The sequence below is a fragment of the Anomaloglossus baeobatrachus genome, chromosome 5, assembly GCF_048569485.1.
Source record: "Anomaloglossus baeobatrachus isolate aAnoBae1 chromosome 5, aAnoBae1.hap1, whole genome shotgun sequence".
Lineage (NCBI taxonomy): Eukaryota > Metazoa > Chordata > Amphibia > Anura > Aromobatidae > Anomaloglossus > Anomaloglossus baeobatrachus.
The window spans coordinates 34,091,765-34,106,366 of NC_134357.1; the positions used below are offsets into that span (position 1 = coordinate 34,091,765).

Sequence of the window (14,602 nt, forward strand, 5' to 3'; positions counted from 1 at the left end):
CCGCCGGCCGCCCTGCACAGGGGGGGACACTCCTTGTTGAGGAGATGATTCCCTCCCCTGTACATCTCCTTAGCCCTCCGTTCCCGCTCCTGGGTTAACCCCCGCCCCCCCCCCCCTCACTCTGGCGCCATTTTCTCAGCGTTCTACGCTGATCGGCGCTGGCTGCTCTGCAGTGCAGAGGGAGTGGATATCTGGCTGGGGGTCCAGGCTTGGAACCCGGGGGGGCACTCACAATAGTGGCCTGATAAGTCACAACCTCTGGTTGTGCACTTTTATACACTAGCAGGGCATTCTGAAGGAGTTAATTCTTTATTACAGAACCTCTTCCTCAGCAGCATGTCTCACTAGGAGCAAAGCTCCAAGGCTGTAATATTGCCTGAACCGGCATAGATCATACTGTAATGGTTCTTATGTAGTGGTGCCTCAGCCTGGAGTCTTCCCCAGGCTGAACCCCTGTCTTGGGTATTCTAGACAGAGCCCCCCACCTCTGCAGCAGGTCTCACAGAGCGAGGCTGCAGGCTGTTTTTATTATCCACTGCTGGTTGTCTCGTACGGCTGTACCGAGCTCCTAACCACTGTGGCCCCTCAGCTTGGGGGCTCATTCATGGTCCCCCCAGCTGCTCCGGGTTCGGTGGCTGACCCCTAGGGGAATCTTTTTTCCAGGGGTCGGCTGTCCCGGCATCTGCTGAGCATGCAGCCCCCTTCTCAGGGCGTTTTCTGCTTGCTCAGCAAAGCTCACAGACCCCGTCCTCCTGACAGGGAGACGCAGGGTCCCCTGTCCTCCCCGTCCCACAGCTCCGATACGAGCTGACTCACTGGACGAGGAGGATGTCTTTACCAGGGGCTCGGACGCTACTTTAGGTACTTTGATCCGTCCGTAGGTGACGCGGATACGGATGATTGGATTGTGTCCATTATTCTATTGGACCTCCATCCGCCTGTATCAGGGCAGTATTCCCCGCTGGCAGAAATGCATCAGTATACCTTTAACAAGACGAAGAGTGTGTTCCTTAACCACTCCAGTTTTCAGCCCGCTGCGTCCAAGCCCACAGCCTGTCCTGCAGTTCCCACAGCGGGGTTCTGCTGCCTGTCTCCCCCTCCCATCGGAGGTGATCAAGGAGTGTACTCATTCGCCAAGGGTGGCCACTCCGTTGTCTAGACTTTTAGCCCGGATAGTTGTATCAGTGGCTGACGGCACCTCTATAAGGATCCCACGGTACATTAATTTTGTACCGGACCTCAATCCGCCGGAGTTACCTTATCTAGGTGAACACAACGTGTGTTCCTTAACCACTCCAGTTTGACCAGCCCAGAGTCCGCTCTGACAGTCGCTTCCTATGAAGCGTGATTCTGAGGACTGTTTTTCCCATGTCCAATGGTAGTCAAGAGGTGGGCCCATTCACCTCAGGTGGCTCAGCCCGGACCGTTATGTCAGTGGCTGATGACTCCTCAGAGGAGAGGCATTCCCTCATAGGGACTCTATGCCCAAGACGGTTGCCTGAACTTCCAGACTTCAGTCTTTTCATCCTCTGCCAAGTCTGCCATGCGGGACACCGCACGGCGGTGGTTTTGACTACTTGCCTCGTTATCCGCAGGCTCCTGTTCGGAAATGGATGGCAGATGCCTCTATAGAGGTTCCTTCCTGGGCTCCCCTTTTGGGGGACCAGTCTCTTCGGAACCAACTGGATGACATTTAGGAAACTCTCGGAGGGGAGAGTTCTTCCTTGCCACCAACAGGGTACCTGTCCAGGGCAGGAATCAGTTGAGGTTTCGGTGGTTCCGTTCCTCCATCTGATCGTCCTCTAGCTCGGCCTAGGTTCATAGAACCAATTGGCTTGAAGCTGCGTCTTCAGAAGACCGCAGGAGATGCTGCCACTCAGTCAGCTTCCTCCGGGCTATCTAGCCGCCAACCTCCTCCTGGTCGGTGGCAGGTTCTCTCCACTTGGCGACGTATGGTTCTAACACGTCTCCGTTCAGTGGGGGCGGGATTATATCCCCCATGGCATTTCTTGCAGGCCAATGGAGTAATTGTACCGGTTCCCGACTAGGAACGGTTCTGAGATTTTTGTTTAAATCTATGTCTAGTCCCCGAACAGGGCGGTGCCTTCCGACCTGGATCTTAGCTTTTCAAGCATGGTCAGGTGTGGCGTTTTCACATGGAGTCTCAGTCTTGTTCCGTGTGTTTTTTCACCGGATCAATCAAGAACCCAAGGAGATTCCCTAGCAGCCATCGGCATTGGAGATGCCTTTCTGCAGGGGTCAATCGCAGTTTCACACCAGCGTTCACTACGTTTTGCCATCGGAGTGGTCCAATTTGTGGCTCTTCCCTTAGGGTTAGCCACGGCCCCTCGAGTATTCTCATGGGGCTGCTGTGATTAGGGTCCTGCACCCCTAGGGATTGGCAGTGATCGTTTGTCCTGGACGGCCTTCTTCGGGGCTTCATCCAGTGCAGACTCTTAGCAGAGTACTTTGCTTACTCTCGCCACTCTAACCTATTCGGGTGGCTTGTCATTCTGTTCAAGTCCACTCTGAATTCGAACCAGAGGTTCTCAGGGACGCAATTCGAGACTCTGTCGGCTCTTGTGAAGCCGCTCTTAGTCGTTCAGTAGTCTCTCCGCTGGCGGTCGACGTCATTCTATCAGACACCAAATACAGGTGCTGGTCAGACGGTGGCGTCAATGAAAGCGATTCCTTGCCCAGTTTCTCCTGCGTCCTCTGAGACTGGATGTTTTCCGCTGTACACGCGAACTCCCTCCTTCCACGGGGTGGTGGTTTTGCCACTGACCGGGGGCTCGTTTGCAGTGGTGGTTTCGGCCACTCTGTCTCGGGGACGCTCCTTCCTGCCCCCGTCCCGGGTGATCCTCACCAGGGTGCTGGTCTTTCCGCCTTGGGAGCAGTATATCCCCACCGCGGAGCGCAGGGCGCTTGGACTCTGTCCGAATCAGCCCTCTAGATCAATGGGCTGGAAATCAGAGCTGTATTCTAGCTCTCTAAGCCTTCACCATCTTTGGGCGGCTAGGCACATTCGAGTTCAGTCGGATAACGTGACAGCGTTTTCCTACATCAACTTCCAGAGCGGGACACTCAGCCGCCTGGCAATCTTAGCGCCTCAACATCCTTCAGTGGACAAGGGACTCCTAGTCCACCGTAGCCGCAGCCCACATCCTATGTCAAGACTGCGAGGCAAACTATTTCAGCTGTCCAACCGTGGTCCACAGTCCTCAGGTTTTGCAGTAGACACACTGGTTCATATTTGATCCCAGCTTCGTCTCTACCTCTTGCCCAAAGTCCTGCGCAAGATCAGTAAAAAAGGGGGCCGTCGGGTCATTCTCTTACTCCAGACTGACCCAGGCAGGCTTGGTATCCTGACCTGCTCCTTTTGTCCGTTGGGTTGCCATGGCATCTTCCGGACCGTTCAGACTTTTTCTCAAAGGTCCGGTTTTTCCGTCAGAATTCTGGATTCTCAGATTGACGGCGTAGCTATTGAGTCCTGGATCTTGGCGACTTCTGGTATCCTTCCTGAAGTTGTCTTCCGCTATGACTCGAGCTCCAAGGTGTCCTTGGACCTTTTTAGCCTTGCCGACCCTCCTGTCCCTTCCACAGTCCGGTCTACAGCTAGGACTATCCCTCATTAACGGACAGGTCTCGGCTCTGTCAGTATCTGCCAGCGGCGTATTGTCCGGCTGGCTCCGGTGCGCCCCTTTAAGGGCGCGTCTCACATCGTTCCGCCTTTCCGGCGGCCTATGGAGCCTTGGGACCTTAATCCGGTCCTCCCGGTTCCCGGAAACCCCCCTTTGCGCCTCTTAGGGAGGTTTCTTTGTTTCATCTCTCACAGAAAGTAGTCTTTCTAGTGGCTATAATTTCCCGCCAGGGAGTTCTGGCTGTACTCTCTCGGAGTCACCCCCTCCTTGGTCTTTTGCATCAAGACAAGGTGGTCTCCGTCCGATTCCGGACTTTTTTCCCTAAGGTGGTTATAGCTTCCACCTTATCCGGGGCAATTTTCCTGCCTTCATTTTGTCCGGCTCCTGTTCATCGCTTTGAGGAAGCGTTGCATATCCTGGATCTGGTGCGGGCCCCCCGGATCTATGTGTCTCGCACCGCCGTTATTAGGCGGTGCACCTCTCTCTCTGGTACTGACTGCTAGTCAGCGTAGCGGTCTCTCGGCATCTAAGCCGACCCTGGTTCGTTGGCTTAGGTCGGCCATTTCCGAGGCCTACAAGGGTACTCAAGTGCCTTCCCCGCCGGGGATCAGAGCACATTTGATCAGACCTGTCGGTGCCTTTTGGGCTTTCAGGCACCAGGCTACGGCTCAGTAGGTCTGTCAGACTGCAGCTCGAATTAGTCTGCATACTTTTTCGAAGCTCTATCCAAGGCATGCTCTTGCTTTGGCAGACGCGGGCTTCGGCAGACGCATCTTTCAGGCGTCTGTCGCCCATTTGTGAAGTTGGGTTTTCCTGCTTCTCAGTTGTCTGTTTATTCCCACCCATGGACTGCTTTAGGTCGTCCCATGGTCTGGGTCTCCCATAGGAACGATAAAGAAAAAGAGAATTTTGTTACCGTAAATTCTTTTTCTTATAGTTCCGTCATGGGAGACCCAGCACCCTCCCTATTGCCTGTTGGCAGGTTTCTTGTTCCGTGTGTCTTCACCGGCTGTTATTGTTGTAGACAGAGGTTCCGGTTCTGCCGGATTTTACTCCGTCTCTTCTTGTGGGTGGATGTCCTCCTTCAGCTTTTGCACTAAACTGGCTAGGACTGGCTAGCAGGGGGTGTATATGCTAGGAGGGAGGAGCTACACGTTTTGAGTGTAGTAACTTTGTGTGTCCTCCGGAGGCAGTAGCTATACACCCATGGTCTGGGTCTCCCATGACGGAACTATAAGAAAAAGAATTTACGGTAAGTAACAAAATTCTCTTTTTCAGAATCTGCTTAATGGAAGCTGATGGCTCCATATTTAGTGAGATAATCAGGGGTAATATGGTTGACGTTGTCCTTTTTTATTTTCCAGGAAATCATTGCAGTCTTCAAACCGAAAACGGAGGAGCCGTATGGCCAGCTGAACCCCAAGTGGACGAAGTGGCTCCAGAAGCTGTGCTGCCCCTGCTGCTTCGGGAGGGACTGTCTCGTCCTGAACCAGGGATATCTGTCCGAGGCCGGGGCCAGTCTAGTAGACCAAAAGCTGGAGCTCAATATTGTTCCTCGGACCAGGGTAACGTCACTTTTTCATTTATCAGGCGGTTAGTCTTGGGCCGCATCTACAGAAGTATTCACAGTTATTGCAGTAAAGCTGCACATGGCACAACTCGCACTTGGCTTCAATGTTTACTTTTGGAAAAAGTTGCACTTTGCTCAAACTGCATAAGGTCACTTCCGGCAACCTAGTCTTCTCTTTTGGCAACCTGCCTGGCATCCAACACTGCTGCAAAAACACACCTGCTGCCAAGCCCAGTAATGTCATGTTTCATAAATGGACTAATCACTAATGAAACTAATTCTGGCAGATGCAACTTTACTAGTGATGAGCGGGCACTACCATGCTCAGGTGCTCTGTACTGCTAACTAGTGATGAGTGGGCACTACCATGCTCAGGTGCTCAGTACTCGTAACTAGTGATGAGTGAGTACTACCATTCTCAGGTGCTCTGTACTCGTAACTAGTGATGAGAGGCACTACCATGCTCAGGTGCTCTGTACTCGTAACTAGTGATGAGTGGGCACTACCATGCTCGGGTGCTCAGTACTCGTAACTAGTGATGAGCGAGCACTACCATGCTCAGGTGCTCTGTACTGGTAACTAGTGATGAGTGGGCACTACCATGCTCGGGTGCTCTGTACTCGTAACTAGTGATGAGTGGGCACTACCATGCTCGGGTGCTCTGTTCTCGTAACTAGTGATGAGCGAGCACTACCATGCTCGAGTGCTCTGTACTCGTAACTAGTGATGAGCGGGCACTACCATGCTCGAGTGCTCTGTACTCGTAACTAGTGATGAGCGGGCACTACCATGCTCGAGTGCTCTGTACTCGTAACTAGTGATGAGTGGGCACTACCATGCTCGGGTGCTCTGTACTCGTAACTAGTGATGAGTGGGCTCTACCATGCTCGGGTGCCCAGTACTTGTATCAAGCAGTTGGGCGCTCAGATGGGTGCGAATCGTGTACTGAGTATAATGGGGGACTTGTAACGGTTACGAAAAAATGCTCATGTTCCCCATTGACTTCCATTACACTCTGGTACACAAGTCGCGCCCAACTGAGCACCAACTCACTCATCACTAGTTCCAAGTACTGAGCACCAGAGCATGGTAGTGCCCGCTCATCACTAGTTACCAGTACTGAGCACCCGAGCATGGTAGTGCTCACTCATCACTAGTTACGAGTACTGAGCACCCGAGCATGGTAGTGCTTGTTCATCACTAGTTACGAGTACTGAGCACCCGAGCATGGTAGTGCCCGCTCATCACTAGTTACGAGTACAGAGCACCCGAGCATGGTAGTGTCCGCTCATCACTAGTTACGAGTACTGAGCACCTGAGCATGGTAGTGCCCGCTCATCACTAGTTACCAGTACTGAGCACCCGAGCATGGTAGTGCTCACTCATCACTAGTTACCAGTACAGAGCACCAGAGCATGGTAGTGCCCGCTCATCACTAGTTACGAGTACTGAGCACCCGAGCATGGTAGTGCTCACTCATCACTAGTTACGAGTACTGAGCACCCGAGCATGGTAGTGCCCGCTCATCACTAGTTACGAGTACTGAGCACCCGAGCATGGTAGTGCTCGCTCATCACTAGTTACGAGTACTGAGCACCCGAGCATGGTAGTGCTCGCTCATCACTAGTTACGAGTACTGAGCACCCGAGCATGGTAGTGCCCGCTCATCACTAGTTACGAGTACTGAGCACCTGAGCATGGTAGTGCCCGCTCATCACTAGTTACGAGTACAGAGCACTCGAGCATGGTAGTGCTCGCTCATCACTAGTTACGAGTACAGAGCACCCGAGCATGGTAGTGCCCACTCATCACTAGTTACCAGTACTGAGCACCTGAGCATGGTAGTGCTCGCTCATCACTAGTTACGAGTACTGAGCACCCGAGCATGGTAGTGCCCGCTCATCACTAGTTACGAGTACTGAGCACCCGAGCATGGTAGTGCCCGCTCATCACTAGTTACGAGTACAGTGCACCTGAGCATGGTAGTGCTCGCCCATCACTAGTCACGAGTACAGTGCACCTGAGCATGGTAGTGCTCGCCCATCACTAGTCACGAGTACTGAGCACCTGAGCATGGTAGTGCTCGCCCATCACTAGTTACGAGTACTGAGCACCCGAGCATGGTAGTGCTCGCCCATCACCTTTAATTCGTAGAGTTTTCTGCTTTGGAAATCTTCTTTTCTTATAAATTTAATAAATGACACCCACCTGTAAGCTGTGGGTAAACCTGTGCATGTTTTTTTTTTTTTTTTTTTTTTTTTTTTTTATTTTCTTGCAGCGCCACCACAAAAAAAGTAGTACTACACAGGTTTACATCAAATCAGTAATTCTATCTGTGTCCTATGGAGTGAGAACTTGAACTTTACAGATTTCCTCTCATAAGGAATAGTGGGAGGGCATGTAGAAATTTATAGTAGGTGCTTATATAAGGTGCCCAGCTGATGGGTATCACTACAGTGGCTGGTAGGCAGCCCTTGACTTTTTTTTGGGGGGGGGGGGGGGCAGGGGCCTGACTATAACTGGTTCCCCTCCTTACATTGGATTTTCACCTTCAGTGGAGAGATGTAATCTGTTCTTGATGATCTGGATTCCTGTAATTATTTGTAGGTGTTCTCATTTGTCGTCTTCTTATTTTACAGGTTGTGTATTTAGCCAGTGAAACCTTTAATTACAGCGCTATAGACCGAGTCAAGTCCAGAGGGAAGCGTCTGGCGTTGGAAAAAGTGCCAAAAGTCGGTCAGCGGTTTAATCGGATCGGATTGCCTCCTAAGGTAAGGTAGGAAAGCCGGGGACTCGCCTGGTTACCCCGAGTCTGGTCTTTGTTTCCGAATGGGGACCGGATCGGATTCATGCACTCAATAAATATGATACTGTATGGTGGGGATCTGACTGCTGATCTACGACTGACGGCACCGGTGCTCCTGGTGATGTGCCATAATTTTTTGTGATGGAAATAACCTTATATATTTCTTCAGCACCTTCGTGACAGAGATGACATCCCCGTGCCATGCTGCCTGCATAGTATTAGCGCACAAGCTAATGTTCTGGTAGATGGATATTGAAATACCGTATTTATCGTTTTATAAGATTCTCCGGATTATAAGACGCACCCCAAATTTGAAGGAGGAAAATAGGGAAAGAAATATTTTTTACTGTAATAATGAGGGTCCGTCTTATAATCCTAGTGCCGCTTATATTAGCTCACCAGGGGCAGTGGCGATGGTGGAGTGGCTCAGGAAGGTCACAGAAGGCTGAGTCAGTGATGCTGTGGGCTCGGAGGAGGGGGTGTCGCGGCTCAGGAGGGTCGGTGATGTTGCGGGCTCGGAGGAGGAGGTATCGCTGCTCAAGAGGGTCAATGTGCGGCGGCGGAGGGTCGGCCATACTGCAGACTCTTGGGATGTCATGGCTGCGGGCACCATTGATCTGCCGGCGGGCTCGGAGGAGGGGGTGTCACGGCTCGAGGGCCAGTGTGCAGCAGCGTCAATACTTCAGGCGCGTGGAGTGTTCTGGCGATGAGAGCCATTCATCTGCTAGCGGGCACCATTGAATCACCGGCCGTTGACATGATTAACTTCAAGAAAATGGTCGCGGAGGTGGCGCATGTTCAGATTGGCCTCCACAGCTATTTTCTTGAAGTCCACCGTGCCAACTGAAAGCGATTCAAACCAGCTTGCAGATCAATGACGCCCGCCACCGTGACACCCCTCGAGCCTGCAGTATCGCTGATCCTCTGCTGCTACACACTGACCCTCTTGTGCGACGACACCCCCTTCTCCAAGCCCGCCGGCAGAACAATGGCGCCTGCTGCCATGACACCCCACATGCCCGCAGTATCCCGACCCTCCACTGCCACACACTGACCCTCCTGAGCTGCTCCACTGCAGTGACACCCCCTCCAAGCCCTCCATATCACCGCCCCTGTGCCACCCCGGTAAGCCATATGCGGTCAATAAGACTTTCCCCAGTTTTGGAGGAAAAAAAGTGCCTCTTACAAACCGGAAAATACGGTATATGACAGTACATTATTTACAAAATAAGAATTCAAATTTATTCCATAGGGAAAAAAAATAATGAAAAAAACCCTCTGCAACTTCAATTTGTACAATAAAATGTACTTGATTGAATAGGATCCCTGAAACTGAGAATATAGTACAGCGTAGAGCGATACGGGCGGCATCTCCCTTCCGGACATTCCGGAGGAATCTGCACTGGTCACCAAAAAATGGAACCTTTTCATGTATCTGTTACATTTTTTTGTACGGCCTCATCTTTGAGAAATGGTTCTCTGGGAGAGGAATCTTATTATATTGTTGCGTTTTTTTTTTTTTGTTTTTTTTTTTTTTATACCTACCTTTCTTTCTGTTTTTCGGCAGGTTGGCTCCTTCCAGCTGTTTGTTAAAGGCTATAAGGACGCGGATTATTGGCTCCGGAGGTTTGAGGCTGAACCTCTCCCTGAAAATACTAATCGGCAGCTGCAGCTCCAGTTCGAGAGGCTGGTGGTTTTAGATTACATAATCCGAAATACAGGTACACTTACACAGCGAATTGTTAAAGGGATAGTCCTATTATTAAGTGATCGCTTACACATATGACGAGTGGTGATTTGTAGATTGGTGGGGGGGTGGCCATCTGGGACCCCCACTAGTCCTAAGAATACTCGGAACCAGAGCGCTCCGTCCCTGGTAAAGAACTGTGCAGTCACTTTCCATTGAAGTTCGCAGTAAATACAGATACAGCTGAATACTATCAATATCCCACAAGTCTCTCCAGAGAAGAAAGGGGAAAAGACCCCACAAAATTACATAAAACTCGCTGATGTGTTTGCATTTGCTTTCTCTTTAGATCGAGGCAATGACAACTGGCTGATAAAGTACGACTATCCCATGGAGAACGCAGCGGCCCGGGTGCGTACATCGGGGCTTTGTATGGGTGTCTGTAGCGTTGACGTCCAGATCAGGCTTTTGTAACCATTGTCTTCTCCTCAGGACTCAGATTGGATCTTGGTAAGAGAACCCATCATCAAGATTGCTGCTATAGACAACGGTTTGGCCTTCCCGCTCAAGCATCCCGATTCCTGGAGAGCCTGTAAGTCGTCTAACGTCTCTTTTCTTCTTCTTCTAATAGTAAAACTTTAAAGGGAACCAACCAGCCGAATTTTCATATATAAAGTAAAGCCAGTGCTATACTAGTCCTAGGATGCTTAATGTAACCATACGTTTTGTTCTGAGATTGGAGGTTTTATTTCAGAAATATGTGCAAGTGACGTTCCGGCAATGCACTGCTATTTGATTGACAGGTGCAACAGGAAGGGAATATGTGGGTTGGGTCTTGCGATATATTCCCACCTGTTGTGAATACGTTTTCCAGTTTGGGGCTCCCTCTTGTGGTCAGTGCTGGTAGTGCAGTTGATGTGTGGAATGAAAGTGACACACCTGCAGAGGACTGGCAATCACGGTCAGACTGAGACTATATAACTGAGTAGTTTTCTCTGGTCACTTGCCGGTGGTCAGTGTCTCCTGTGTGTCCAGGACATTCTGTATCCAGCTCTGCTCACTTCCAGAACTCCTCTCAGATAAGTGGTCTTTGTACCTTTGCTGTTTTTTTTTTTTTTTTCCACTTGTTGTTTTTTCTGCTTTGATACTATGCTTGATTCCTATTTTGTTTGTGTGGAGTTCTTGGCGGAATGGGATCATTCCCTGCTGGGAGTGTCTGTATGCTTAGCTCCATGATTCTGCAAGGTTTGTGTTTGTCATGCTTGCTATTAATTCAGTCCCTCTTCTGTATTAGTGTTTTTGGATCCCAGTACCATCTGAGTGCTGGTACAGTGGGGAAGAGGTTGTGTGACCTCAGGATTTTTCCATATCAGTAGTGCTGGTATAGCTTAGGGTTTTTACGGCTGGAGACAGTTGCTCCTTCCTATCCTTTCCTATAAAGATAGTTTGGGCCTCACCTTTTGGTGAATCTGTCTTTTCTGTCTTTGTATTGTGTTTTTCTATATCACCGTAGCCTTTACATGTGGGGGGCTATCTATCTATCTTTGGGGACTGCTCCGAGGCAGATTAGCTTTCTTATATCTCTATCTGTAAGAATATTTAGTTCTCTGGCTTTGTCGAGGCGTCCAAGTCATCGTAGGCTCGTCCCACGGCTACTTCTAGTTCTGTGTCAGGATTAGGTCTGCAGTCCGTTAAGTTTATAGCCACTCTGTTACCTTTTTGGGATTCTGCATTTTTTTTTGATCCTCCCCGGTCCCTGAATCATAACACCCGCCCCGGTCTATGACAGCGACCGGGAACCAAGGCCAGGCAGCACATAGGGTGGGAATAGATAGCAAGACCTGACCCACATATTCCCTTCCTGTTGCACCTGTCAATCACATAGCAGTGTATTGCTGGAACTTTACTTGCACATATTTCTGAAATAAAACCTCCAATTCAGAACAAAAGCTACGCTTACATTCAGCATCTGAGCGCCAGTATAGCACTGGCTTTACTTTATATATGAAGATATTGCTGGTTGGTTCCCTTGGAAGAAAATGTTAAGTGGCTGGATATATACTAACAACCTAAATTAATGGCTGTTAACCCTTTTAAAGGGCTTCTCCGGTAATACTAGATAACTGCTATTTACTAGATAGGTGATTAAGGCTGGGGTGGTGTCCAACTTTTCATTGCCAGAATTGGGCTACTCAAGTACATAAATCTTCTCCTACTACCGGACAGGGAATAGGTGGAGTATAGTGGGGGATGCTGGGGTCCACTGTTTAGATCTTAAAGAAGGTCCCAGCGGTTGGACGCTCACCAATCTAATATTTGCCACTTATCCAGCAGTTGGGCATCAACCAACCCCTTCCCACTCCATTGCGTAATGTTATGTGAGAAAGCGGGCTCAGGAGTTGTTACACAGCCGGTACCTGCGTCTAACAGCAGCGTTCAGAGTTAACAACTCAAATCACTGCTGATTAACCACAGAAATGCTGCTGACTAGTGATGAGCGAACCCGAACTGTAAAGTTCGCCGTCTGTACCGAACAGCAGGTACCCTGGACGCAGACATAGACTTCCCGGGATAGTCTGTGTTACAGTTCTGTTTCGGCCACCCGGATAAGAAAAAAAAAAAAAAGGTAAGAAACACAATGGTAAAGCAGGAGAATATACTTACTGTGCCTCCTGTGCGGCTGTAACACTACTCATGAATCCGCTCATCAGTCCGCATACATATTCACTGCTTTCCCCGCTCACCGGCAGCTCTGATTTGGTTGACGGTAGACTATGCCCCCACCATCTCTAGCAGCACTTGTGATTGGTTGGAATCACAGACGCTGTCTGCGTGCTTATAGTGGAGTGTAAAATAAACAAAAAGGCATAGGGTCCCCCTTATAGTCATACCAGCAGAGAGAAAACCACAGCTACAGGCTGCCACCCTCAGCCGTGGGCTTATCTTGGCTGTATATCAAAATAAGAGAAACCGCAAGCGTCTTATTTATTTATTTAAATAAATCATTTAAAAAAAAAAACCACACAATGTGCGGTCAACCTAATTTTGATACCCAGCTAAGATAAAGCCAACAGATGGGGATGGTATTTTCAGGCTGGGGAGAGCTATGGTTGTTGGGACCCCCCAGCCTAAGAATAGCAGCCTGTAGCCACCCCAGAATTGTAACATCCATAAGATGTGACAATCCCAGCACTTTACCCAGCTTTTCCCTATTGCCCTGGTGCGGTGGTAGTAAGGGGTTAATGACACTTCTAAGGCCAGAATTATTGATGGGTACAGATCCCCCATCACTAATCCTATAAGTTAGAAATAAAACACAAACACCGAGAAAAATCCTTTTATTTTAAATAAAATACAGCACCCTCTTTCCCCTCTTTTTTACCCCCCACCCTAAAAGACCCTTGAAGTTCTGCCATAATCTACAGGACGTCCCACGATGGTTCTGCAGAGACCGAAAACATGTCCGATCTCTCCAGGCTCTGTCAAACACTGACAAGGGGGACCCGACTGGCAGCAGTGACGTCACTCAGTTCACCGGAGGTCATACAAACAAAAAGAATGAATAAATAAAACCCAGTCCTGAAAGGGATATTTTTAGTATAAACGTGGGTAAGAAGGTTCCAAATACAGCCGAAAAAATGCAAGTGTAGCATTTAGGCCGTGGCTCTGCTGTTCTCCAGTCAGTGCAGTCATCACCAGTAGCTGGTCCATTAGTCCATACTGGAAATGACGGACTTTAGGACCCCCCTGTTTTGCTGGTTCTGGCCGCTATATTCTCTCCAGCTCTGGAGCACTGTTTTTTGCACTTTCCTTTACGGTGTATACTGGGCTGCATAGTTTTTTGTGTTTTTTCTTCCTCTCTTTAGATCCTTTTTACTGGGCCTGGTTACCACAAGCCAAAGTTCCATTTTCCCAGGAAATCAAAGAACTCATCCTCCCGAAAATCTCAGACCCCAACTTTGTCAAAGATTTGGAGGAAGATCTCTATGAGCTTTTCAAGGTTAGTGAACTGCCCCCCCCCCCCCCCCAAAAAAAATCATTATTTATTCACCAAACTACTAAAACCTAAAAGTTTGGTCTCATTGTGGTCGCACCAACGTGTAAAGAAAGAAAAGAAAGCTACCACTAATAACAATGAATATAAACAACATCTGAACATAACCAAGTGGGGGAGATTTTTGGTGGTCACCAATGATCACCATAACCCCTATAAGGGACATAAAGGATACAAAATCCCTGGTAGTGACTCCATATATACAATTGAAGAACCAAAGAGAAGAGTCAGTAACACTACCTTCATGCAAAGAACAATATTTTATTAAACAGTTATATAACACGATTAAAAAGGTTCAAGGTGTGCTGGTAAGGATACAAACAGTAGTGGAACATGCACACCATTGCTGGCTATAAGTATATTAGGCAAAGCAGCCTATAGCTGGGACTATGTGTCATAAATAATTTACAAAAAAGAAGAGGCACTCAAATGGTTAACCAGAAAAATACATACAGTGCAACATAGTGCAGAGATGTAATTACTATTAGGCAGACAGTCAGTAAGTAATCACTAATGAGTGGAGCAAAACACTCACAAGATAAATGAAAGGAGTGATGTTTTTTCACTCCTTTCATTTATCTTGTGAGTGCCTCTTCTTTTTTGTAAATTATTTATGACACATAGTCCCAGCTATAGGCTGCTTTGCCTAATATACTTATAGCCAGCAATGGTGTGCATGTTCCACTACTGTTTGTATCCTTACCAGCACACCTTGAACCTTTTTAATCGTGTTATATAACTGTTTAATAAAATATTGTTCTTTGCATGAAGGTAGTGTTACTGACTCTTCTCTTTGGTTCTTCACTAATAACAATGGCAGGATTATAATTTAATTTTCCTATTT

General features: G+C 48.8%; 1 protein-coding gene across 1 annotated transcript in view; it reads left to right on the top strand.

Moving 5' to 3' along the window:
• Positions 1-14,602, top strand: part of PI4K2A (phosphatidylinositol 4-kinase type 2 alpha) — a 41,022-nt gene that overhangs the window by 9,960 nt on the left and 16,460 nt on the right. The window contains exons 2-7 of the mRNA XM_075348395.1: positions 5,006-5,206; positions 7,851-7,982; positions 9,585-9,738; positions 10,054-10,115; positions 10,197-10,296; positions 13,571-13,704. Coding sequence (XP_075204510.1) covers positions 5,006-5,206; positions 7,851-7,982; positions 9,585-9,738; positions 10,054-10,115; positions 10,197-10,296; positions 13,571-13,704 — 783 coding nt within the window. The remainder of the gene's footprint in view (positions 1-5,005; positions 5,207-7,850; positions 7,983-9,584; positions 9,739-10,053; positions 10,116-10,196; positions 10,297-13,570; positions 13,705-14,602) is intronic.